This window comes from Orcinus orca, chromosome 14, assembly GCF_937001465.1.
Source record: "Orcinus orca chromosome 14, mOrcOrc1.1, whole genome shotgun sequence".
Taxonomy (NCBI): domain Eukaryota; kingdom Metazoa; phylum Chordata; class Mammalia; order Artiodactyla; family Delphinidae; genus Orcinus; species Orcinus orca.
The window spans coordinates 61,231,013-61,257,282 of record NC_064572.1 but is presented as its reverse complement, the minus strand read 5'-3'; the positions used below and the strand labels follow the sequence as shown (position 1 = coordinate 61,257,282).

The window sequence follows — 26,270 nt, the reverse complement described above, 5'->3', positions numbered from 1 at the left end:
GATGTTGAACATCATTAGTCTCAGTATCAAATCAAAATCACAATGAGCTATCACTTCACACCCACTAGGATGGCTAAATTATAATAGACAATAAAAGTGTTGGTGAAGATGTGGGGAAACTAGGACGTTGATGTTGCTGGCAGGAATGAAAACTACTAGTAACAGAAGTGAGTACGTAAACAGCAGCGTATCTATTTGATGGAATTTATTCAACCACTGAAATTCATGCTCAGGAAATGTTTGACACAGAGAAACATGGTGAGTGAAAATAGCAGGGTAAAGAGTGCGCAGCCAGAATGATCTCAACTGTGGGCTGCAGAGATGCCTGCAGAGGGGCTGTGTGCTGTAGATGGGGGGCTGGAAGGTCTGCGGCTTAAGGTGGGCTGGGAGGGGTGGGCGGTGAAGGGGGGCGTGGAGAGTGATAACTCGCTTTGTCTGCAGGTGGTGGAGGCATTAATTATTGGCCCCTGCCTTGCCCCAGGTGGCGCTCAAACTGCTGTACCCCAGCCAGTCCTCGAAAGTCATCCCCTGCTGGGCTGTGCTCAAAGCTCGCAGGTGGCACCAGGGCACTAAGGGGTGGCTTGGGTGGGAATTTCATCCCTTCCATTATCTTCATCAGCTCCCCCCACCTTCAGCCACTACACATACAATTTAAGAGACTAGCAAACACAGGTTCAAAACAAAGACCCTGATGTGCACCCCTATCCCCAAAATGGATTGAGAACCCTTATAAAGAAAGTCCAGCGGTGGTACTCTGGGGGTAACTGCGTCCTTCTGCAGGTTGCCTCTCCTCTCAAGGAGCTGAGGGAAACCGGTGACAGAAGGGCAGCTCCCACCGAGAACTGCAGCTCAGCAAGAAAAGCCAGAGGGTGGGGAAGAGCCCAGCGGGGCGCCGGGAAACCTGCGTTCTGATCCTAACTCGGCCCCTCAGCAAGTTATTTCTTCTCTCTGGGCGTCAGTTTCCTCTTCTGTAAATGGAGACTTCCCTAGTACCTCGGTGGGGAGTGGCTTGAGCTAAGGCAGGTTGCAGGGCCGGAAGCAGCAGGTGCCTCTGACGGCTGCCTGCAAAGTCCCCCACACTGTGGGCCTCGGTGCCCTCCTTGTTGACGGGAGGAATGTGGCCACCGCCCGGCAGGAGTCAAAGCGCAGGAGCCAGGGTTCGCTGGGCCCGGCCTCCGAGCGGAAGCAAACCGAACAACAGGCAGAGGCGTAAGCCAAGCAGAGGCGGGGCGGGCTTCCAGTCCCTCCCCGGGCGTCACGTGGGCGGTCACGTGGCCACACCCGGAAGCGCGCCCGCGAGCTCCTGGCAGGCTGGCCGGTGTCTGGGTACTACGCGGTATGTGGGCCTCCGGCGCTGTCGGAGGGCCTCGGTAGTCGGTGGGGCTTACTCCGGGACCCCGGCGCTTCCCTCCCGGAAGTGGGGGCGTCTCCACCTCCAGCCTCACCCACCCGGCGTGGGGCCGTGGGCCCGTCGCCTCACCTCTCGGAGCCAGAGTTACTGCAGCTACGAAGTGGGGCAGTAGTCACAAGCCGGGCCTTCTTCCCAGGGTATCTGTGAGGTTCGGGGGACTTGGGGGTGAAACTGCTGCATAAACTGTAAAGTGCAGGGCAAACTGGAAGGCCTGCCATTCGGCGGGCGCGCCCTGCAGGTCTTCACTCCTGCGTCCTCCAGCCCATCAGGGGCAAGGACGAGGCTGTGAGGGTGTGGGCTGCTGGCAGGCAGGGGCGGCGGCCATAGGGACAGTTTGCTGGGAGGATGGCGAATATGGGCGTGGGGGCGTTTCCCCAGGTTGCCCCGGCGCCATCTGGGGCTCCAGTGAGTCCTGTGTTCCCTCAGAGCATAAATAATCAGAAAATAACATAATCAGATAATAATAATCAGAAAATAACACCGGTGAGGTTCTCTTTCCAGCAACCTTGTGGAATAAAAGTAGAACCTAACGTCCACTGAAGAGCATTTCCATTCTTCTGGGAATATGGCGTTAAGGTCAATCATGCTGGTGATGTAGTGGGTCTCATGTTGCACAAGATGCTGAGCCCCTAACAGCCCTTTCTTGTGTCTTGTTTGTTTACAATATTTGGTTTCCTAATTAAGCTAAAGCTTTATATTGTTCCTGCTTTTTATCATCAAAATATGAGTGATTCTGAAACCAGTTAAGTTCACCTGTTATGGAGGGGAAGCTGGGAAGTAAGGATAACGAGCCCCCACCCCACCTCTGTGTAAGAAAGTTTGCTAGGGGTGTGTCTGCCTGGTTACTCCCAGGCTCTCACTAGAACCCTGGAGGGAGGTGGAGCCAGAGGTTGAGGCTCAGAGAGGTTTAAGTGTCTTGGCAAAGACAAAACTAGAACCGGGTCTCCCCTGCCGGTTGTATTGCTTTACTGCCATTCATTGCATTACCCTAGGATACCTCCTCTCTTCCCCAGGACTGCTTTTCTGTCTCCCTGGGATGCGCTATGCTGTTTCCCAATAGTCACTCATAGCAGGCTTCCCGGGGCTGCTCAGGGTGGGTTTGCTGACCACACCATGGCTCAGAGTGACCCATGGGGAAGTGAGAATGCTCAGAAGGAAACAGTAGGTGAGAATTAATGTTTGTGGACACGTGCTATGGCCAAAGGACTGTGCTTGCCGGGTTCGTGTTCTCCATTGTGGGAGGGCAGGGTGGGCAGAATGTGGGGCACTTGGACACCTCCTGGCCGAGGGGAGTATGTTCTGAGCAGAAGGCCTTAGAGCCAGAGAGAGATCTTTGAGCACTCTGTCCTTCACCAGCTTGTCCACTCCTGGGAACAGGCAGCAGCTGGAACGAGAGCCTCTGCTTGCCCTCATGACCTCCCTGTTTTAAGCAGGACCTGGGATGCTATGCTGCTCTCCATGAACTGGTCACTGAGTCTGTCTACCGCAGCCCTTTCTGAATCTTTGGCTGTCTGGAAGCTCCGCTGTGCTCCTTGCCAAGGTAGATGATCCTGCCTGAGATGGAGGCAGGCAGCACCCACCCTGGGGCTACTCGGGCTCTGGGAGGTGGACAGGGTGAGGTAGGTAGTAGACTGAGCTCTCGCCGGCTGTGCAGAGTCATCTCATCTCCATCCCCTATCCCAGCTCTGCATCCTGATGTCAACTTTGCCTGTTCTGTCCTTCCTCCCTTGCATCCAGGAGGTCATCATGGCCTACCAAGTCTCTAAGCTACACCTCTTGAATCAGCCCCTTCCTCCCCTGGCCTCCACCAAGGAGTGGACCCACATTACCCCGCACCAGGACAATAGCCTCCGTAACCTTGACCCCACCCATCCATGATCCACACCCTTACCAGCCTACGGGGGCTCTCTGCTGTTCACAGCCTCCATTCTCCAGCCCACTGTTCTCCAGCCCGTGCACTCCCTTCCCGTCAAGCCCACCTGCCCTCGTCCAGCAACCTTTCCTTCACACTCCATTGCTCTCCCAGTCTCTGCCTAGTGTTTAGCAATTCCATGGGACTAGGATACATTCTTTGTTTTTCACTGTGCTGGAAACACCATCAAGCTAGGTTCTCCGAGTTAAAGTTGGTAAACCAACTAGAGATTTGGGAGGAATTGGGTAAGTACCACTAAGCTGGTCACGTAGGGGATCCTGAAGAATGTTACTGAGTCTGAGACCTCGAGATGCTATGATCCTGTTGAGGAAGCTGGACATCCACCATGGAAGGGTTAGAACAGAGCTTCCTCATCATTACCACGTCCTAGCACATGGGTGATGCGTGCATATCTGTGTGACATGCTGAGCTATAGGAGAAGGTTTGAAGCCCTTGACTGGAGCAAGCAGCTGGCCTGACAGCTCTGGCTTCACCAGGCATGGTCAGGCTTCCCTAAGCGCTGAGAAGATCAATGTCTTGCTGCACCTCACAGGGCCAAGGCCCAGCATGGGAAGCTCTGGATTAAGAATCTACCAGTTGGTGAATGTGAAAACACATTGTATATAGTCAAGCATTATAATGTGTGGCACAGAGGGTACATGTGTGGGTGCTGGGGAAGGAGGTCCGGAAGGGCAGGAGATACTGGTGGAGGTGGCTGAGGAAGCAGCAGCTGAGCAGGAGTGAGAATGAGCCGTGGCCAAGGTCACATTGCCTTTGTGTCCACCAGAGCAGGAGGAACTTGTGAATCAAACTCCTGTAATACTGAATCCCCTGCCTGTGGGCTTTGAAGCTCGTCCTCTGGAGCTATCTGTGACTTGAGGAGAAGCACATTTTTTCTGGACTTCCTGGAGGGAGGTGCACCAGCCGCCCTCCATTCCAGACCAGGCCCTGACTGCCTGTCCCCCTTGTACAGTTGACCCCGTGCTCAGATCAAGAGCTGGGTCCTTCCTTGCCTTTGGTCCCAGTAGGCTGGTGGTGGGTCTGATGCTGTGTTCAGAGAGGCCAGATAACACAGGAAAGAGCCCCAGCCTTGGAATTAGACAGGCCTGGGTTTGGCTCCCACTTCTGTCACTTAAAAATAGGAGTAACTGAAGATTCCTGCTTAGTCCAGTTGCTGTGAGGGTGGCGCAGAGTAACACCAGGAAGGCCCTCGTGGTGCCTGGCGCACAGTAAAGGCCAGTAGGTGTTTGCGGGATTATGATCCTGTTCATTACTCAGGCCAAGCCTATGGATGTGGGGCTGGGAGGTGACCTTGACCTTGCTTCTCCCTGGCAGATGAAGTGCGTCTTGGTGGCCACAGAGGGTGCAGACGTCCTCTTCTACTGGATGGACGAGGAGTTTGAAGAGAGTCTGCGGCTGAAGTTTGGGCAGTCGGAGAATGAGGGAGAAGGGGTGAGTGCAGGGTAGGAGGGACGGATGGGAGGGAACAACCCAGAACTACCAGGAGGCAGGAGAGCCTGTCCACCTGTCCTGGCCCAGCCAGAGGGATGAACACGGCATTGTGTGTGGTCCGGCGCCCCTCGCTCCTGCGCACCCTTAGAGGTCAGCCCTTGATGCTCTCCAGTGACCCACCCCCACCCTATGAAGAAATTTTCATTTCCTTCATGACTAATGATTTTGAGCATCTTCTCATGTGCTTATTTGCCATCTTTATGTCTTCTTTAATGAAATGTCTGTTCAAATCTTTTTGCCTAGTTTTCATTGGGTTGATTGTTTCTTATTATTCCTACTGAGTTTTGAGAGTTTCCTAGATATGGATATGTCCTTTTGTAGATCTACGTTGTGCAAATATTTTCTTTCAGTCTGTGTCTTGTCTTCGCATCTGCTTCACAGTACCTTTCAAAAAGCAGAAGTTTTTAATTTTGATAACTCCATGTTTTCCATTTTTTGCTTTTATGGATCACACTTTTGGTGTCATATCTAAGAAATCTTTGCCCAACCCAAGATCACAAAGAGTTTTCCCCACATATTCTTCTGGAAGTTTTATAGTTTTAGGTTTTATATTCAGTCTAATGATCCATTTTGAATTTTGGTATGTGGTGTAAAGTATAAAGTTTATTTTTTTGCATGTGGATATCCATTTTAACGCTTTAATATCACAACTCAGAGACAGTTGTCATTTTCACTTAGATAATTTCTGCTCTACATTCTAAAGGAGTAATTTATTTTGAAATTTTTTCCAGATCAATTTTGGATTAAAAACTTTTGTATTCGGGATGCAGTAGACAGTCCTTGCATTTCTGCAGCCACACAGACTGGTTGCCTCTCAGTGCCCTTCCTGCTCCAGTGAGCCTGGTCATCAGCCGGACCAACTCCACATCAGCAAGTTCACCTCGACATCGCTGATACTCTTTAGGAATGATACGACGTGTCAGAGATCATAGGCATTTAAGCGGTCTTATTTAAGCTAAAAAACAGGTCTATCTGTTAGGCTCTTTTATTTTTTAGCAGTCAATATGTATAATTTTTTAATTTAAGAATTTTAAAGTATTTTAGTTCTTAAACCACTATATCAACTTGGTCAATTTAAGAGGCAAACTATTTGATAGTGTTTCTCTTCCTCTTTATTAAAAACCTCATAAAGGAACAAACTCCTGACTTTTCAGTTCCTAAATGACTAAGGTAAAGAAAAAAAGTCTTCAAAGTTTTATTTTTCAAGTATCCAACACTTTTCTTTCCTGATCCTATGGATAATGTGAACTAATTGTAGAAAATTTGGGAAATAACAGAAATAGTTTTTAAATGACCCATAATTCTACTACCCTGAGCTATTAGCTCTTCAATATATTTTCTTTGGCTCTTTATCGTTTATAAATAGTTGGGATCATACCACACTTACAATTTTATTTCCTGGTTTTTTTTTTTTCCACTTGCCATTATAGGAAAAGCATTATTCCATTTTGTTAAATATTCTCAAAAGCATAAATCTTAATGGAAACATTATATTCAATATATGAATAAATGTAGCATCATTTATTTAACCATTTCCCCAGTATTGGACATGTATATTGCTTTTAGTTTGCTATAGCTGTTGCTGTAGGGAACATTTGTGCTTGAATTTTATCCCACATCTCATTATTTCCTTAGGATAAATTCCTAAAAGTAGAATCATTGATTCAAAAGCCATTCAAAGATACTGTACCACTTTATGATCGCACCAAGTAATATAGGAGAATTCTCTTTACACTCTAGCTACACAAAGATTATAATTTCCCCCCAACCAAAAGAATTCTTGCTACACCTATATCCCTACAGAAAAAGCTACTACTTTTAAAGTGAGTTGCTATACACCATCTAGGTTTTTAAGTGACATTTCTATTAACGTAATTGGTTCGTGATGGTTCAAGAATATTGTCGTACATGAATAATTCAACCAACGTTTGCCTATGTGAAGGGATATTCATTCAACGAATACTAATCGAGAATGGACTGTTTACAGTGAACATAGCAACGTGACCCTGCACTTGTGGAATTCAGAGTCTAAAGAAAATGAGCCAGGTGGCAAATAAACACCACGGGTTTATTTCACAGGTGTGCGGTGGGCAGGCTGGGGTGGTGTGGCCTGGGGTGGTCAGGAGAGGAGCTGCCTGCCTGAGTGGAGACCTGTCGCAGGGGACTGACAGCCTCCACAGCAGTGGACACGGCGCTGGGCTCCTAAATGTTGAGTCTGTGGGAGGAAACGACACCCCTCGTGACGCGGACCCCCTTTTATTTTAAGTGCCACACAGTACCCCTGGCTGCTTGCCTGTTCTTCTGAAGGCAAGGTCTTACTCAGCTCCTTGTGTACAAGTTAAAATTAGGACTCCGCTTTCTCCCTGTTTCAGTCGAGGCTCCTGAGATCAGCATGGGGAAGGTCAGCTGTCTCCTCCTATCTTTCCATTCCAGTGTTGAGAACTTGAGTTATTACCATTCCCTTGGCTTTATCCCATCTTTATTCCCAGACCTTCAGCAAATTTGTCCAGTTTCTTTTTGGTTTTGTCTGTTTGTTCTGTTTCTTATTTGGAGGTCAGAGAGAATGGATGAGTGAAGAGATTATAGAAGTAAAAGCATACTTGTTACTGAAATAGGGAAAGTACAGAAAGATGTAAAAACTGGGGGGAAGATCATTCCTGATCCTTCTCTTCAGAAGCAGTAACTTTAATAGTGTGAATTTCTCATTGGTTTTTCAATACCTTGTTTTTTTTATCATTTGAAAATACAGAGCATTCACAACCATTTTTTTAAACATTACATTGTATCATAGGAATTTTCCATGTCACTGAAACACTCTAATATTTTAAGTGCTATATATTCTCCCATCATTCAGATGTACTGTTGTTTATTTAACTCTTTCCCTGGTACTAGACATTTACATTCTTTCCAGTTGCTTCTACTATAAATTACGCTGTAGGGAACATTTTTGCGCATGTATCTCTGCCTCATTTCTGATTATTTTCCTTAGGATACATTCCCCAAAGGGAACTTAACTGCAACAAAGGGCATGGACTTTGGTACACATACTGAACTTTCTTAGAGTTGGCCAGCTCTCTATTAAATGCCCCAAACATTCCTCTATGGAAATGTGGCCTAATTCCTTAATGTTTCCTTCTAGAATCACAGCCTGAGCAGCACAATTAGCTGCCTGACCCTTCCCAGCCTTCCTAACTACTACCCAAGTGTCTCCCTGTCAGGACAGTGATAGCCTCCCAGGTGGGTCTAGAACTATGGAGCCCTTGATGGCAAGGCCTGGGTCTTGTCCATTCCTTTGTCCCAGGGTCTGGCACACTAAGCAGTATTATTCTCTATCCCCTCTTGCAGCTTCCCGCCCTGGAGGACCAGCTCAGCACCCTCCTGGCCCCAGTCATTATCTCCTCTATGACGATGCTGGAGAAGCTCTCAGACACATACACCTGCTTCTCGACGGAAAATGGCAACTACCTGTACGTCCTTCACCTGGTGAGCGTGTGGCCCTGGGGCCCGTGTTCCTCTTCCCTCGGCTCCTTGGGCAGTCCACACGCCTCCTCCTCATCTTGAACCTCAGACTCTTTTAGAAGGCAGAAGCTGCATCTTAACAAAATCCCCTGGGAGCTGAGCCCCCCTCACTGTCCCCAGCGATCAGGGGAGGTGAGGGGGTCCCCTGGGGCTGGCTGACACCCACTGACCGCTGTGCCTGCAGTTTGGAGAGTGCCTGTTCATTGCCATCAATGGAGACCACACCGAGGGCGAGGGGGACCTGCGGCAGAAGCTGTGCGTGCTCAAGTACCTTTTCGAGGTGCACTTCGGGCTGGTTACCATGGACGGCCAGCTCATCCGAAAGGAGTGAGTCCCCTGGGTGCTGTGCTGAGCCCCTCTCAAGGCCAGGTGGTGTGCACCCAGCCTCAGTGAAGCTGCCTGTCACACTCTGCCCCTGGCCTCTTCCTGGGTCTCTCTAGCTGGCTGTTGTCATGTGTGTGTGTGTGAGAGAGGTTGAGAAGTGAGGCGATCTGCTCAGGCGCCCACCTCTTGCTTCCGTGCCCATCCCACTTGGCAGAGCCCGACACGCCCCCTCTGTGCTGTGTGGGCTCCTGCAGGGGTCTGGTCATGTCACATGAGCTTGCCTGGTGCTGGCAGTGATGTCAGGCCGCTCCTTTGGCTGAAGCTGGGGACAGCCGGCTTTCTTATGGGTCTCCCCTGCTCTGCCCCCAGGCTGCGGCCCCCGGACCTGGGGCAGCGTGTGCAGGTGTGGGAGCACTTCCAGAGCCTGCTGTGGACCTACGGCCGCCTGCGGCAGCAGGAGCAGTGTTTCGCTGTGGAGGTGACTGCTGGGTGCGGGAGTCCTCGGGCCACAGAGATGTCAGGTCAGAGGGGCTGAGCAGCATTAAGACCATGTTTTGACACCACCCTCCCCTCCATGAGTGAGGACACAGGCAGTGCCTCAAGCCCATGCATTTCTGAGGGTTGCTCTTTCTGGCCACATGCTGGGCTGGGCACACTGATGGGCCTCCCTATCTTAACACAGCTAGATTTTGGATAAAATGGACGTTTTAATGCAGTTTTGGGGCTCTCAGTAAATTATGGAAATCTCTGAAGATAGCCCCCTCCACTCTGATCACCCCCCAAATTATATTGAGCTGAAACTAGAGTGGAAAGTAGTGAAAAATAAGCAGCACTAAAGGCAAGATTGCCCGAGTACAGATGACGGTACCAACACTACAACCAGAAAACTAAACCTTAGGCCAACAGCGACAGGAGAGCTGAGCCTGCAACTCCTACTTAAGCCCAGACCTGAAGAGTAAGGTGGCCGTCAGCAGCACCCGCTTGCTCCTTGTACAGACAAACACAGATTCTCTCTAAGTCGGTGATTCTCACACTCCGTGTGCATCAGAATCGTCTGGAGGACTTGTTAGATATAGGTTTCTGGGCCTCACTTTTCTCATTGACTGTGGGGGCCAAGGGTGGGAGGCTCTACAATGTGCGTTTCTAACTAGCTCCCAGGTGATGCTGGTTATGCTGGTCTGGGAGCTACATGTTGAAAGCCGTTGATTTTGAGGACAGGTTAAGCGCAGACAAATACGAGCTCACAGTTTAACAGTCAGATGCACAAGAGAATAAGCCACCATGAGTAGGAGTCAGGGAAATCAATCACCAGCAGATGTAGATCCCAAGGAGCTTGATACACTAGAATTTTTAGGTACAGGACATAAAACAACCAAGAAATATTTGCAGACATAAAAGCTAGGGAGAAACCCCATATAGATGTTTTAGAAGTGAAAACATAATTGTTAAAATGAAAACCTTAAGAGATGGGTTAAATAATAGATGAGACATAGCTGGAAAGAGAATTAGTGAACAGGAAAATAGATCTGAAGGAATTCATTTTCACACCCCACTCATTCAGTCTTCCAGTAAACATATAGTACCTCGCATATGCTAAGAGGTGTGCCAGGCCCTGGGAATACAGAGATGAATAAAGTCTCTGCCCTTGAGGGGAAATCAGCCATTCATATGTACTAAAAACAATAAAGTATACTGGGTGCTGCCAGGCTGGGTTTCTCAAAATCCATGATGGCACAGAGGTTGGCGTGGTCAACTCCTTCTGAGGCATCAGCAAAAGGCTTCTTGTAGGAGGTGACCTAATGCAGTTAAGATAAAATCCACAGTCCTTACCAAGCCTATCAGGCCCTGTATGATCCACCACTGCCTGTCTTGCCCCAGCCTCATCTCATGCCTCTCTTGTCCTTACTCACCATGCACTGCCCACCTGGAACTTCTTCCCATTTCCGGGGCACTCTGTGTTCAACTCTGTCCAGTGTGGTAGTCATTAGCTACATGTCTTTGTTGAATATTTGAAGTATAGTTAGTCCAAATTGAGTTATGCTATACCTGTAAAATATACACTGGATATTGATGACTTAGGACAAAAAAGGAATGTCAAATGCAAAAAAAAAAAAATAGAATGTCAAATAGGATTATTAACTATCCCATTAATAATGCTTTTATTCCTTATGTTGAAATGATAATATTTTAGATGTATTAGGTTAAATCAATTATTAAAATTAATTTCACTTTTTACTTTTTAATGTAGTTACTAGAAAATTTTAAATTACGTGTAGGGGTTGCCTTTGTAATCAGTTAGGCAGCACTGCTCCAAACTCTGTCTCCACCTCAAGGCCTTTGCATGTGCTCTTTCCTCAGCTTGTGGCATTCACCCCTCCCTCCTTCTCTGACGGGGGTTTCTTGTTCTCTAGATATCAGTTTAAAGGTCACCTCCTCAGGGACATTTTCTTTGAACACCCTACACACTTAGGTCTCTGCTCTTCTTCTCTAGTCCAATACTGTATATTTCCTACACAGCAGTTGTTAGCACTTATTTTATCTCTTTCTCTGCATATTGTCTGTCTCATCCACTAGAGTCTAGTGACCACACTAAGGCCCAGAAGGGCAGACTCTGTGCTGGTCCGAGCCTCCCTGTTCCCAAGCATCTGGCACGTGGTGTGTGCTCACTGTGGCCTGAGTGAATGTATTGCCATCCTGGGGCTGGAGCGGGAGGTGTGGGGGTGATGTGACTTCCTCTCCCTGCCCGCATGCCCAGGCTGTGGAGCGGCTGATCCACCCTCAGCTATGTGAGCTGTGCATCGAGGTGCTGGAGCGGCACGTCGTCCAGGCCATCAACTCCAGCCCTGGGCGGGCTGGCGAGGAGGCCCTGCATGCCTTCCTGCTCGTGCACTCCAAGTTGCTGGCTTTCTACTCCAGGTGAGTCCAAGGGCCCCAGCATGGGGTGGCCCGGAGGCCCTGGGTCCCCTCACCTTCACCCTTTCTTATCCCCCCTACCTGAAAAGCACCACCTCCTGGGCCAGGGAAACCTTCCAGACCCATCTCTTCCAGGAAGCCTTCTTAGATTCTTCAGTTCTTCTCCCCCTCTCAGCTCACTTCCTTCTCTGAATTATTTCTTCCTGGAACACTGTCTCAGAATCTTAATTTAGGGTTTCCTGATATGCTGTTACTCGTCCCTGGTGGTTTTCCACTGGTAATTTTTTTTTTCAACACAACCAAGTTTTATTTTTTAAATGGATGAGTTACTTTCTCCAGAAAGGATGAGGTCAGCGGGCACATTTGTAAACTCCTTGAGGGCAGGGATCATGCTCCAGACTCCCTTAACTTACTTGCCCCTGTCCACTGCCACCTGTGGGCTGGGGGCAGCGGGCACATGCTGACCTGCTGCCTGTTCTCTCCGCAGCCACAGCGCCGGCTCCCTGCGCCCACCCGACCTCCTTGCCCTCATCCTTCTGGTGCAGGACCTCTACCCCAGCGAGAGCATGGCGGAGGACAGCGACACCCAGGTCTCGGGGCAGCTCTCTGGGCAGCAGGAGGCCTTCAGGAAGGCGACTTGGAAAACCAGTCAGGAGAGTGCTGGGCAGGCTGCTGGGGAGGCTGTGGTTTCCAAGTCACAGTCCTGGGCATGTGGCTGGGCATGACTTTTTTCCAGCTGCTTTCAGATGTGAGGGGAATTCTAGAATGCATGTAGTTTAGTGGGTTAAAAGTGCAGATTTTTGGAGTCCCAAAAATAGTCCCAACATAGTCCCAACTTTACCACTCAGCTGTTTGCTGTGCAAGTACTTACCCCATCTGAACCTTGATTCCCTTATCTGTGCAATGGGACAGCGATGGCATCTACCTCTCAGGGTTGTCATGAGGAATAAAGGAAACAGTTTACCTAGAGCTCAGCAGTGCCTGGGGTGTAGTGAACACTCTCAGTAAGTGCTGGCAGTGGTTTGGGTGCCAATGTGTTGGACTTTCTGGAATTTCTAAAATTGAAACATCCCTGGAAAGTGAGGGCGCACACCCAGGGCTGCACAGTGGAGTGTGCGCAGGGGCTAGCGGCCCCCGCCCCCCAGGGCTGCGCTGTGAAGTGCAGGAGGCAGAGGAGCCAGGCAGGCAGCTCTAACTAGCATCCCCGGATCTGTTGCAGCCTTCCCCACAGAGGCCCCTCCGCAGCCAGAGCATCCCCGTGCAGCAGGCCTGGAGCTCTTGTTCTGCAGACCCAACCAGGAGTTCTGCAGGGACTGTATGTGCTATGTTCTGGGGAGGGGTGGGAGGGAGGGGGGAGGGGTGGGAGGGAGGGGGAGGGGAGGGGAGGCTCAGCCTCTCCCCAGAGAGCAGGGACCAGGGTCGAGCCCCCTGGGAGAGCCTCTCTGAGACCTCAACCCAGCTGCCCCTTCTCCCTCCCAGGAGACAGACAGCCTCTCCCTCCCTGAGGAGTATTTCACACCAGCTCCTTCTCCCGGGGAGCAGAGTTCAGGTGAGACCTGGAGAGGAGGAGGGGCACAGGACAGGGACCTGGAGAAGGCAAGGCGGATAGGCAGCCCTGGGAGAATCTGTCTTAGGGTTCAGTGGATCCCAACGCCCTGTAAGGGTCCAGGCACAGACACCCAAATTCCTAGAGCCCAGGACACTGTGTGCAGCAAACCCTCTGTCTACCCTTCCGGCTCCAGCTTGAATTCAAGGACTGTTAAGGCCACTCAAAGGATCCCTAAAATTTTTTATGACAAGTTGATATCATTTAAAAATTCATCTCTCATATATGTGCTCTTTGCCTTCTCTTTCTTTTTTATAATTAATAAGTAATCAAATAAGTAATAATCATTTTATTTCTAGTACAGTGATTTAAAATATAAATATTCAGTCTATATGGTTTATAGCTTACCTGCTTTTCCAAAGTATGTGGGTAAACAATAAAAAGAAATGAAAAATATTGGAAATATTATTAACAAAACAAAAAAGGAGCCTGGGACCCCTGAGACCATGTGCCCATTCTTCCCTGCTTGTCCATTTCTCTATGGCTGGGATCATAACTGTCCTGGGTTCTCTAAGCTCTCCACGAGCCCAAAACGTCAAAAAGCACTACTTTGGGGTAATGGCTGAAGTTCCATTTTCTTCTCACTGCTCCCTTCCCTCATTCCTCCTCCTGGCCCCTTTCTCTCAGTAGTTTTTTCATGCCTCAAAGCTGTAAATAATGCCTGTTCCACAGTGCACGGAACTCACAGCTTACAAATGGGTGGAGTTGCATTCATCCATTCGTAAGTCAGGTGTTTGAAACACAGACACAGGCTTCCGCAGAAAAACATGATTATAAATGATAGTTATTTGCAATGAAATACACGAGAGAGCACTATTATTACAAGCCTACAATATTTCAAATATGCGGTTGGTTCAGCTGGTTTTTGTGAGCTGACCTAGGAAAGGAAATCTAGTTCAGTTCCCAGCACATAGTAGATACTCAGTTAAAGTTTGCTGATTGATTAAATAAATGGGGAACTGTAGACAGTGTGTGCTGCCTCCCAGTGAAGAGGCACTGTTATAGCCAGGGAGGGGCCTGAAGGGTTAGGGAGGGCAGAAACAAGGAGGGGATTGGGGACCGAGGAGGGGGTTGAGGGACACCCCCCCACACCGCCAGGTACACGTGCAGGAGCTCCTCCCCGCAGCCCACTGGGGCATCAGGGAGCCTCTCTTCCCCAGCCCAGGCTGCTCTAGCTCTGGTACCTCTGAGCTTGCCCTGCACTCACCAGTTTGGGATAGGATGAGAAGGGGAAGTCTCCCCAGCTCACACTAATGTGCGTGAGCTGCTGATGGCATGGGGCCATCTCTGCTCCATCCTCCCCTGCTGACAGGCTGTTGGGCCAGTATTTACATTTTGCCATTATTTATGTTGTTATGTTAATACCTATGGCCTGCAGGTAGCACAGTCTGGCTGGATGGGGGTACCCCTCCCACTGATGATCCCCATGTCCAGGTGAGTTTCTCCTGGGGGGCTCGGGGGTGGGGGGGTTTGGCCGGGGCGCCAGCTGATCTGAGATGATGCAGTGAGCACTGGAGACTCTGAGGGCTTCTCCTGGGGTGACTCTCCAGCCACGCTGGCCTTCCTGTGCCCTCTCACGGCTGGCCAGCCAGTGCAGGGGCGGGGGGAGTGGTGGATGAGGGTGACCGCCTCCCTCCCCTCCCCCTCCCCCAGACATCTGGCCTCCACTCCTGAGAAATCCCCACCCTCACTGTTCTTGGGAGGAAAGTCCAGCTTAATTTTTAATGGTTTCTAAATGATAAAGTAAATACGTTCATTGTAGAAAAATTGGGATAAACAGAAGTAAAATACGGAAAAGGAAAAAGATCACTCTCAGATCCCAGCCCCAGATGTTAACTACTATTAAGATTTTGGAGTGTTTCCTTCTAGTCTTTCTATGACTTTATATGTGCATTGACACATACACACACGACATATATATTTTTTCTTTTACTAAATTTGAATCCTGACGTACTTCGTTATTCTTTCTGTTTTTGAGCGTTTTCGCATTAACTAGGCGCTCCTCAGCAGTGTGCTTCTTAACAAGGCTGTTCAGGGTGCGTTGCGTGCGCACGTTATTGTTTACTTAGCAAATTCCTGGACAGCCAGTGTGTTGTACGGAGTCCTCTGCTGTTATCGGAAGACTTCCTTATAGAGAAGTTTCTGTGGCATCCCTAACGATTTCCTTAATTCTCTGCTTTTGCCCGTAAAGACTTTGTTACTCAGAGCCCTCGTAAGGCTGGTTGTCTTGCTTGTTTAGCCCTGTTATGCCCCACTTGCCCCCCTTGAATGACTGTCGGGATGTCCTGAAGGTGGCGAAATGACAGGTGTTAATCAGCTTTAAATGCTTCGTGTTCAGAAAGCTGTAGAGGAGCCTCCTCCCCTTCATGCCACCCCACGCCGGCTGCTTTTCCCACCTTTCTTGTCCTTTCTTACCACCCGCTACCCCCGTGTGGTATCCAGTCCTGACTCCCGGCAGAAGGGCCCCGAGGATGTTGAGAGAGAGAGGGGCAGCAGGACAGGAGCTGCCAGGGCAGCCGCAGCAGAGCGCAGGGATTTAGGAACTGGGATTTCTTGGGGCTAGAAAAGTTTATGCCTCGTGGTTCACAGGGAGGACGGCAAGTGGGCAGCTGTGGGTGGACCCAATGTGGGGAGGAGGCCAGACGCCTGCCCACCCCTTCCTGCTGACAGCTCCTCTTCCTCCGCAGATGGCTGAGGACACCCTCCAGATGCTGGTCCCTCGCTCCCCAGGACCCTCCAGCCCCAGAAGGATTTTCCTGGATGCCACCGTGAAAGAGAGCTACTGCCCCATGGTGCCCCACACCATGTACTGCCTGCCGCTGTGGCCAGGCATCAACATGGTGCTCCTGACCAAGGTACGAGCACTCCCGCCTGCCCTGGCAACGCCCTAGCCTAGATGCCCGCCCCACGGCTGCCCCTGTCTGCCCTGCCCTGCTCTCCTAACCTTAGAGCCCCAGTACGGCCCTGGCCCTGGCCCTGTACCAGCTGCTGGATGGGTTTTCTCTACTGGAGAAGAAGCTGAAGGAGGGGCAGGAGGCCGGGAGTGCCCTGCGGTCCCACCCCCTCATGGGGGACCTACGCCAGAGGATGGACAAGTTTGTCAAGAATCGAGGTGGGCAAGAGCTTCAGGTGAGACGCAAGCCCTGGGCACCCCACCTTGGGGAGAGGGTGCAGGGCCCATTCTGTCCACACTAGGTGAGGGGCCCAGGCTCTGGGCCCTGCCCCACCCCACCGTGGGCTTGTGATCCTTGTTTCCCCCATTAGGAAACAGAAACAGAAACTTCCAGCAGTGGCACTTGACATTTCCAAAATGTTTTTGTGTGACAAGTTATAGCTCCCATTTTTCAGATGAGGAAACCCAGGCTCAGATAGATGGTGATTTGGCCAAAGTTACTGGACTGGTGAGCAGTGGAGCCAGAGCCCAACTCGAGGGCTCAGCGACGGCCAGCGGTCTGCCCGCCACACCCCTCACCACCTGGCTGGTCTCAGACGTGCAGGACACAGGGAGGCCGCTGCACCCACAGGGGGCGTAGAACCCAGGTTGGGAGATGAGGCCAAGACCCTGGGACAGTGCGCAAGCAGAGCAGGAAACGGGGCACAGCCCAGGCCGGAGCCTGGGGGGGAGCTCTCAAGGGTAGAACACTGGGCTGAGATCTGAGGCCACTCGTGTAGCTGGCAGGGCTCAAGGAACTGAGATTCGTTGTGCACGGAATTTGCACTGGTCTGAAAACGAGCAGAGGGGTTAGAAGAGGCAGAGCAGCCAACTGAAGCCCAGACGCAAATTAACAGTCAGCCCGCAGCGCTCAGCATCTCTCCGTGCCCAGCGCACTCCAGTGAGCACGTGTTAGGATGCAAAGCTCCCCTGAGGGGGGTCAGCACCCCAGCTCTTGCCTGCGTCCGCCTCTCCCTTGAGGCGCCTACCTGTCACGCTGGCATCATTGGTTTACGGTATCTGCCAGCGAGGCAGTGAGCCTGGTACTTGGCACACAGAAACTGCTCTTTAAATACATGCCTGCTCAATGGGTAGCCTGGTGTACAGTGGGGTGCAGGGTGCTGGGGGACCTGCCAGAGACCTAGCTTGGCTGTGGATGGCAGGTGTGTGCTGGGCCTAAATAAGCCACGGAGGCAGGGCACCTTTTGGAGCCTTTCAGAGCACAAGGTAGGGTGTCCCCTGGACCTCGCTGTGGGAATGTTGTCAGGAAGCTGCCTGTCACCTGTCCTCCTTACAGAGCACCTGGCTGGAGTTCAAGACCAAGGCCTTCTCCAGAAGTGAGCCTGGATCATCCTGGCAGTGAGTGGTGGGCTCTGAGGTCAAGGGGGGAGTCGTTTGGACAGAGGAGCAAGTTTCCTCCAGGCCCAGAGGGAGAGGATGCTCAGGAAGGCGCTTCTGAGGGCAGAGCGGGTCCTGGGAGGGCGGGTCCAGCCCACGGATGCTGAGGGGAGGCTGGGAGCAGAGAGGACAGAGATTGAGGAGCAGGGCCTGAGGGCCCGACACGGCCAGCAGAGGCCCGGCTCCAGCACGGACTCAGTGTGTGACCTCGGGCGAGTCACTACCCCTTGTTTCTCCATAAAATAAACCATGAGGTTGGATGAGGTTCTAAGTGCTCAGAGCACACACTGGGGGAAAACTGGGAAGCTGCCTCCTGGCTCAGTGAGGGCCAGGGTGTGGGGCATCAGCTGTGCTGTACGTCAGTCCAGGAGGAGGGTGATCACAGGGGATGGGGTACCATCCTGGGCGTGCCCTCCTAGGGCCCTTCCGGCTGTGACATCTCACCTCTCTGTGCCCAGGCTGCTCCAGGCATGCGGGAGGCTGAAGAGGCAGCTTTGCGCCATCTACCGGCTCAGCTTCCTGACCACGGCTCCGGGCCGGGGAGGCCCCTCCCTGCCCCAGCACCTGCAGGACCAGGTCCAGACGCTCATGCAGTAAGTGTCGGTGTGGCCCCTTGGCGGCCAGGGCAGGAGCTGGGGCGCACCTGACCCCAGCCCTGTTCCCCCTGCTTCCTCGGCAGAGAAAAGCTGGCAGACTGGAAGGACTTCCTGTTGGTGAAGAGCAGGAGGAATGTCACCATGGTGTCATATCCTGATGGCTGGCCCTGAGGAGGCCTTTCGGGACTACCTGCCTCCTCCACCCACTCACTTGAAGGGCTGCGGCTTTGGGGAGAAAGAGCATATATTTCACCACCTCAGCTTCCTTTCTCTGAAGAAAAATGATAGGAGGTAGTGTCCCAGGGGCCTTGTCTGTAGGAACACTCCACAGCTGGAATTTCAGAAAGTCCTGCTCTCCCACGGTTACTTGTGAGAGCCCTGGGGATCGTTTATGTCGGTGTTGTCCAGCCAGCTAGGTGGCAGTGGGTCTCCCACGAGGGACAGGGGCCTGGGGTTGGGTAGGTTTGAGTGGCCACGTCCTCCTTCTTAGAGGTCACAGTACACAGTGGCACGTGAAGGCTCTGAGAAGGCCTGCAGTAAATGTGTTTATTTGTCCCCATTTGAAAAGCCACCTCCAAGACTTACCCTTTTATTACAGAACTAATTTTACCAAATACTGATTTTCCCTGGAACTTTATATGAAACAGCTTTTTCTGTATTAAAATCTCTAAAGGGTGTGGCCTCCTGTCTCTGGAGACTTCGGTCTTCAATGCACAGGTGAGAAGGCCTTGCTAGCCATCAGCCACTGCCCTTCCTCTCAGATGGGAACGTTCCAGCCTCTGGAGATGAAGTGTAGAGGTGAACAGGATCACGGTGAGGCGGGTGGGTGGGCGGCCAGCTAGCCTCACTCTTCAGCTCTATAGCTCTGCTCTCATACCAGCCGCAGCATGTGTATCATTTAAACCCATCCCGCATGAAAATGGTAAAACATGAACATACCATGTTCCTGTTGGGACCAGAACTCCCTGCATTAAATGTGCCAGAGCCAAGGATCCGTTGTATTTGCATCTTAGACCTTCTCAGGGGTGGAGGTTCGACAGTAAAGAGAGACCTGGGAAAGGGGGGGGATCCTGGGGGCGGGTGGCGGGCCTCGCTGGAAGCCTAGGTCGAGGACAGAGGAGCTCCCTCCCTGGTTCTGGCTTAACAAGCACCTTAACTCAGACCCTCACCTACCTGGAAGACTTCCCCGGCCTGGTGCATTTCATCTACGTGGACCGCACCACCGGCCAGATGGTGGCCCCTTCCCTCAGCAGCACTGAAAGGACTTCATCGGAGCTGGGCAGGGGGCCCCTGGCCACCTTCGTCAGAACCAAGGTAACCTGGCCTGGCCTGGGCCCTCTCCTCACGCATCAGATGGGTGTGCTGACCCCTGCCCAGAGGACTAGCCCCCGCCCTCGGGCTCCCGGGAGGCTCTGAGCACCCCCGCCAGAACCCTTCATGGCACTCTTCCTGGTGTCTGCACCCAGCTCTTCAGGCTCCTAAGAATAGTTGCCCATCTTCGTCACCCCAGGATGCCGGTCGGCACTCAGGGCCACCTTCCCAGGTATGTCAGTGTGCCTGGAGCAGCAGAGTCTGGGCAGTGAGTTCAGGGGAGGAAATGGCCAGGGCCTAACTCAGTGCCTGGCATAAATAAGTGCCCGATAAGTGTTGGCTGAGTTCATTAAAACAGAAAGAAGACACATGGGTTAATCAACTTGAGTATCAGAATGTAAAACTAGGTGGTTTCTATGAAGGAAACAGTCTCCAGGGGTCCTTTTCTTTGATTCATCTTCATAGCAAACTAGTATTTTTGGTGGGGAGAACAGAGGACCTCTGCCACTTTCTAAAAAACTATATATCTTCATATACATTGTGTATACAAATAAGGTGTATCATAATGGTTAAAACAAGATCCTGACAAAAGGCCCGTTGGAGACCCAGCTCTGCCCCTCACTAGCTGTGTAGCTGGGGTATTATGAAGTCTAAGTTTCAGTTTTCTTATGTGTAAAAGAGGATAGTAACTCTAGTGACATCATAGAATTGCTGCGGAGATTATAAGTGTATGAGATGATGCATGTAATATTCTTAACACAGCGTGTGGCACAGACCGCAGCTGGAGTTGGTTGAGCATTTCCTGGTACCATCCTTCCCGGCATCTTCGTCTCCTTCTGGAGCTAGTTGGGGTTATCTTGGTACATTTCTTTTCGTTGTTTTTCTGTGCGGTTTGCTATAGTTGAGATCATTCTGTGTAAGCAGTGTGTTTACCACATTTTCACTTCACTTTATATCTGGTGCATTTCCTCATGTCATTAATTCTTTATCAACGTGGTTATCATCAGCTCCACAATAGTCCATCATGTGAACGTAACGTCATGTACTTAGTTGAACGTTTAGATTGTTCCCAGGCTCTTTCGGTTGTAAGTAATTCTGCGGCACATGCCTCTGGGCATACATCCTTGTCCTCGTCTCTGATTATTTTCTCAATATGGAATCCCAGAAATGGAATTACAAAGGCAAATGGAAGGAGTGTTTTTAAGGTTATTGATACATGTTGTCGAATTGCTTTCCTGAAAAACAGAGCAAACCCGTGTATTTGTTTGCAGGTTTCATTAGACATTGTGTTGTGGGCAGGTTTGGAGTAGCTCCTGTATGCCTGCCGCTAAGCTTTTTCTAAGCTCTTTGGTGAGAGCGCAGCAGGCCTTTCCAGGCCCTGGGAGGTGGGGGAGCAGAGCTGCCCCTGCTGCCAGCTTCCCTAGGGCAGTTCACAGGCAACGTCAGAAGTCCTTGAATTAGGCAGGAGAATCTCGCGGAGGGGATCTGAGGCACGTTGTCCCTTGGTCACTGTGTTCCCGTCGGTGCCCTTGGTGAGCCCTCGTTCAGACTTCGCCCTGGAGCAGAGGATATTCCTGGACCAGGGCACTCTGTGCGTTCAAACACTTTTCTAGCAACTTCATGGCATAGAGCCTGTGCCAGAGATCCTCAGTCCTGAGGGGCCCAGGTGAGTGGCTGGCCCTCGACAGCAGGAGGGTTCCAGGGGGCCACCCCCTCATCTTCTCTTAAGTCCCTGGCTCTGTTCTGGCCTGAAAGATGAATCTCTTTATGGCTTGTGTGTATAGTAAAGGTATATAAAGTGTTTATACGTGTATTTTGTCGTCACAGTAACTGGAGGGGTGGCTAGTCCATCCGTGCATCCATCCATCACCCATTTATTATTAAGCTCCTGCTTTGAGCCACGGCTGGGCCCGGACACTAAGGAAGAAGATGAGCAGGAGAGGCCCCTGGCCTTCCAGGAGCTCCTCCTCTGAGTGCTTTTCTCCCCTCGGGATTTGAGAGCCTGAGCCCAGTCCCTGCCGTGGAGAGAGGGCCGCCCCACAGGCTGCAGAGATGAGCACTGTCTCCTCTCCCCAGGTCTGGTCTCTGATCCAGCTGGCACGCAGATACCTGCAGAAGGGCTACACCACGCTGCTGTGCCGCGAGGGGGACTTCTACTGCTCCTATTTCCTGTGGTTCGAGAACGAGATGGTGGGTGTGGCCAGCCCGGGGCAGGGCCGTCCTGAAATGCTTGCTTTCCCTGTGACTCTTGGATCCTTTTCTCCTGGATTCTGTTCAGTCTGTGTCTCCAGCTCTTCTTGTCCCTGGTGGAGCTGACAGCTAAGCCCAGCTGGTTGGCACCCAGAACTCAGGTCCCGTTTGCGCTCAGGCCCCTCCACCCCATTCTCTGAAAATCTCATGCCATTGATTAAGGCAGCATCCAGGTGACATGTGAACAGATGTGCGCCCGCGTGAGCAAGGCCGCCCAGCCCGCGCTTCCTCGGTGGTGTTTCAGTGGCATCAGCTGCACTTACAGAGCCCGGCTCCCTGTTCCCATTGTAGAGGCTGATAAACCGAAGCTCAGAGCAGTTAACCAGCCTGCCCAGGGCAAGGCTAGCAGGAAGGCTCAGCTCTCTTGCGTCGGCTGTGTTGGCCAAACCTCACCATTGCTGCAGTATGAGCACGGGTCACGGGAGTTTATTATCTGTGTCCTCCCACCCCCTCGCGCTGTTGCTCTCCCTCACTGTCTCGCTCTGTGTCTCCCCTCTTTCCTCTGCTTTCGTTTCCTTTTTCTCTTCTTGTTTCCTCCTCACTTGTCACCCTTGGCCATCATTCCAGCTCTCTGAGGGCCATTGCTTCTCCCTCCCACATTCCCTTGGCCCCTCGTCCTGTCCTCTCCCCTGCTCGTGCCTTGCCCTCTCTCTGCCCCTGTCAGCGAGCCCTCCTTCCCCCCTTCCTGCACGGCACAGTGCAGCCGTCGGGGTCTCTCACTCTGTTCTCACGGCCTCACATCCGCACAGCCCGTGTGATGGTCGGAGCAGGTGTCACTGACCCCATTTTGCAGATGGAGACGCTGACGCCCTGAGATCAGACACCATGGCCAGGGCCACCGAGGTCCTAGGTGATGATGTCAGAACCCAGGCTCGGCTCTCCTGACCTGCAGGCTCCCATCTTTGCTCTGTGCTCGCCTCAGAAGCGCCCAGGATGTGGGTGTGACCATCACCTTAGCTTCTAGGGAGGGACAGGGCTCCACGTGTGTGTGTGTGTGTGTGTGTGTGTGTGTGTGTGTGTGGAGGGACAGGGCTCCGTGTGTGTGTGGGTGTGTGTGTGTGTAGGGACAGGGCTCCGTGTGTGTGTGTGTGTGTGTGTGTGTGTGTGTAGGGACAGGGCTCCGTGTGTGTGTGTGTGTGTGTGTGTGTGTGTGTGTGTGTGGAGGGACAGGGCTCCGTGTGTGTGTGTGTGTGTGTGTGTGTGTGTGTGTGTGTGTGTGTGTGGTTAGCCCCACAGGGCAGTAGGCTGTGGTGCGGGGAGACCCAGGTGTGAAGTCTGGCTGCAACTGGGCCGCCACCAAGTCCTCCTCCTCCCCTGTGCGGCAGGCCCGGTGAGCACAGCGCCGCAGGAGCCCCGTGAGGGCGCCTGGCACACAGTGGGAGCCCAACAGAGCTTGAGTCCCTTCCCCGCCATGTCCTGCCCTGGGAATACCTGTTGCTTTCAGAGAGAGACTTGGCCTTTGGTAACGCTTTGTTCTTCATGACACGTCCCCGGGTCGTCCTCCCTCACGTGTGCCTGTCGCTGACCCAGGTCCACTGGTTGATGGGACTGAGAGCTACCAGGTGCCGGGCACGACACTCGGAACTTTACATCCATGTCTAATGTTCTTTGGGAGTTTATTCTTATTCCTGCTTCACAGGTGAGAAGACAAGGTAAAAAGAGGCCAGTGCCTTTTCCCAGCACCAGGCACACGCCAAGCAGGGCTGAGCCCGGCCTCAGACCGAGTGTCTGGCTCAAGCCCGTGCTCTTCCCCCCACACCCACCGCCTCCCCACTCAAGACGCCCTGCCTCCTTCCCCAGGGGTACAAACTCCAGATCATCGAGGTGCCTGTCCTGTCCGATGACTCGGCTCCTGTCGGCATGCTGGGAGGAGACTACTACAGGTGATGCTGATCCAGAGGGCCCTGGGCACAGAGGGGAACAGACGATGGGCGGTCAGTGCCAGTCCCCACAGGGCGTGCAGCCCGTCCTTCAGGAATGTCCCCCTGAGCCTGTCTCCCCTTGTTAGAAGCTCCTCACAGCCAGGCATTCAGTGAGAGGAAGAGAGTGGGGCGCTTGCTGGGGTTCTTCCCGCTGGCACATCGAGGCAGCATTTGCCGGCGTCTCTGCTGGGCTCCTGAAGACCTTCTCTGACGGCTCTGTGTGCCCCATAGATGGGGCCCTGCCATCTAGTGGACCCCATTCCAGGATCAGGAACCCAGAGGGTTGGGCCGTGGCAGCCTGGGGCTGAACCTTGTAAGGTTGGGTCAGCGAGGGGCAGGGAAGGCCTCTCGCCCGGTGCCGGGGCCTAGTGAGGTGACTTTGTACCTGTGCAGTGCCGGGAAGACCCCTTGGCCTGGCTCCCTCCTCAATCCTGTCCTCCTTCCCGCTCCCTCCCCCAGGAAGCTCCTGCGCTACTACAGCAAGGGCCACCCGGCGGAGGCTGTCAGGTGCCGGGAGCTGCTGACCCTCCACCTGTCGGTCATCCCCACGGACGTGCTGGTGCAGCAGGCCGGCGAGCTGGCCCGGCGCCTGGGCGAGGCCTCCCGTGTCCCCCTGCTCTAGGCCAGGGTGGGCTGCCCCCGTGCATCTGCCCGTGCACCCGTTCTCCAGGCCCACCTGGCTTGCAGACATCCCCATGGTGAAGCCTCCTCCTGTGCACGGCAGCCTCCTGAGGGTAGCACAGTCCCCAGGGCGGCCCCAGAGTTTCTTAAAGAAACTCCACTTAGACCAGTCTCCACTCCGGGTGATGAGCAAACCCCCAAGTCCTTCCCTCTGAAGGGAGAGGAGGGCCAGAGGGTTTCTTTGGTCTCTTAAGAACAGCAGTGGCTGTGAGCTTAGACCCAGGACAGCCCCTCTTTCGGATCTGCCTCTCCGTTTACCCCTAGGAGACAAAGGAAGTCCCCACAGCCTGTGGGTGTCTGCTGTTCTCAGAATAGAGAAAGCTTCCCAGGAAGCTGTTTCCCTCCCCAGGTGAAAGGAGCTCTCCTGGCTGGGTTGAACTCCAGCTCTGCCACGCCCCCTCTGCGGCTCTGGGCAAGTTTCCCCACCTCTCAGCCTGTCTCCCCACATTCAGAGTGACGGCACCCGTCTCTCAGGATGGTCATGGGGCTGCCGGCTGTGGCAGCCACTCAATAAATGCTGGTTATGGTTATTGTTACTGTTCAAGCCCCTGGCCCTTCTCGGTGGCCTCTTTGTGCCCTTCTTGGTCCTTGCCTCTTGCCCCAGCCTCGCCGCAGAGATTCGTGTCACTCGGTCCAATGGATCCCAGGCTTTAAGGTTTTCCAAAGCTTCTCTAGGGGTCCTGGTGTGCCCTGGGTTGAGAGCACTGCCCCAGGGGTACAGCCCTTCCTCTAACCTGAAAGTCCCCCCCAAACGGACACAAGGACAAGAGGCCGTCAGAACCCTGGGACTTGGGAGCATCCACTGCTCTGGGGCCGAGAGGCCACAGCTGGGACAGAGGGAAGTGAGGAGGCAGAAGTACACAGCGCAGCGAGGCGGTGGGTTTGCGTGTGACACCAGACAGTGGTCAGGCCTTCCGTGCCTTCAGTCTTGAGCTAAAATTCATAAGAGCACACTGATCTTTCCTGTTAAGCGAACAGCTTACTGGGACAGAGATACTGAAGGAGCTAGACCAACACCGCGGGCTGAAGTCCTCAGAAGGTGGCAGTGAGGGACAGAGTCACGGGGTGACTGGGACTGCCTTTCTCCTTAATATCGTGACTTTATGGACAGGAATTATGACATGATCGGGAAAGTACAGAGGAGCAGAAGGGAAAGACTAAGTGTAGAAGCCCACTGCTGTTTCGGATCCTCACTCCTGTCACCTAGTATTTTCCCTTCACTTTCAGCAGCTGCATGCTGTGACACGTCTAGTTTAACCAGTCCCCCTAGTTTTTCAATATTATAAATAACACTGGAGGGAAGATGCTGACTCGGATTTTAGCAGAGACACACACGGTGTAAACGTTACGTGGCGTGTGGAGGGGTGTCTGATTCGAGGGTAGAAGTGTCCCCAGAAGTCCCTCTTACCCAGAAGCGACTTTCCACATACTCTTCTAATTTTGAGATGCACTTCTAATAACGGGTTTCTAGATGTCAGAGCAGTACAGAAACTCCCAGCCCCTAGGGTGCTTTTTCCTATACGGGGAATGTCCTAACCAATGGGCAGGGAGTGAAAGAGGCTCCCTGTCCTAATTCAGGACAGGCCAGAGGATAGTAAGCACTAAGCCAAAGATATTTACGATGCGGTCTTTAATCCTTGAGGATTCTTGGAAAATGGGAAACGTTCCAAAACACAGAAGAGAAATGTTCAGGCCTTCAAAAGAAAAAGGCGAACCCCCAAAATCACGAGGACTGAACTGGCCCCCAGACCTTTCCAGCTGTGCGGCAGCCTGAGAAGTGGATGGCGTTTAAGCATTTGGATGGCGTTTAAGCAAGGACGTGTGGCTCTCTGGGGGCCCCAGGGGCAGATGCCCACCCCCACCCCCCCTGCCGCAGTGTTGCTGAGGCCCTGGTGTCGGCAGTGCAGAGGGCCTGCCCCAGAGGCCTTCAGGCAGCGGGTCCCTGAGCCTGCTGTGGGCATAGAGCAGTTACCCCCCTACAAG

General features: G+C 52.4%; 1 protein-coding gene across 9 annotated transcripts; it reads left to right on the top strand.

Moving 5' to 3' along the window:
* Positions 1–1,247: 1,247 nt before the first annotated feature.
* Positions 1,248–24,817, top strand: HPS1 (HPS1 biogenesis of lysosomal organelles complex 3 subunit 1). 9 transcript variants are annotated; one of them, XM_049697104.1, is made up of 20 exons: positions 1,248–1,336; positions 2,845–2,951; positions 4,659–4,775; positions 8,181–8,318; positions 8,539–8,681; positions 9,048–9,156; positions 11,434–11,594; positions 12,079–12,181; positions 12,811–12,906; positions 13,071–13,140; positions 14,576–14,631; positions 15,885–16,052; positions 16,147–16,326; positions 17,427–17,488; positions 17,986–18,120; positions 18,207–18,272; positions 19,293–19,437; positions 21,511–21,624; positions 23,485–23,567; positions 24,066–24,817. In XM_049697104.1, exons 3-20 carry the CDS (start codon positions 4,659–4,661, stop codon positions 24,226–24,228), a joined length of 2,109 nt encoding a protein of 702 aa, XP_049553061.1. In that variant the 5' UTR covers positions 1,248–1,336; positions 2,845–2,951; the 3' UTR covers positions 24,229–24,817. The 9 variants fall into 9 exon arrangements, with proteins under 9 accessions (XP_049553061.1, XP_033281637.1, XP_049553062.1 ...); XM_033425746.2 differs by lacking the exon at positions 1,248–1,336 and adding an exon at positions 1,343–1,548; XM_049697105.1 differs by lacking the exon at positions 1,248–1,336 and adding an exon at positions 1,343–1,559.
* Positions 24,818–26,270: the final 1,453 nt, after the last annotated feature.

What these genes read in the sequence shown, in the direction of transcription:
- HPS1 (XM_049697104.1), top strand. Translation starts at nt 4,659, where the DNA reads ATGAAGTGCGTCTTGGTGGCCACAGAGGGTGCAGACGTCCTCTTCTAC. An exon ending in ACCTGTACGTCCTTCACCTG is followed by an intron (nt 8,319 to 8,538) that starts GTGAGCGTGTGG and finishes CTGTGCCTGCAG; the next exon opens with TTTGGAGAGTGCCTGTTCAT. An exon ending in TGTGGTTCGAGAACGAGATG is followed by an intron (nt 21,625 to 23,484) that starts GTGGGTGTGGCC and finishes CTCCTTCCCCAG; the next exon opens with GGGTACAAACTCCAGATCAT.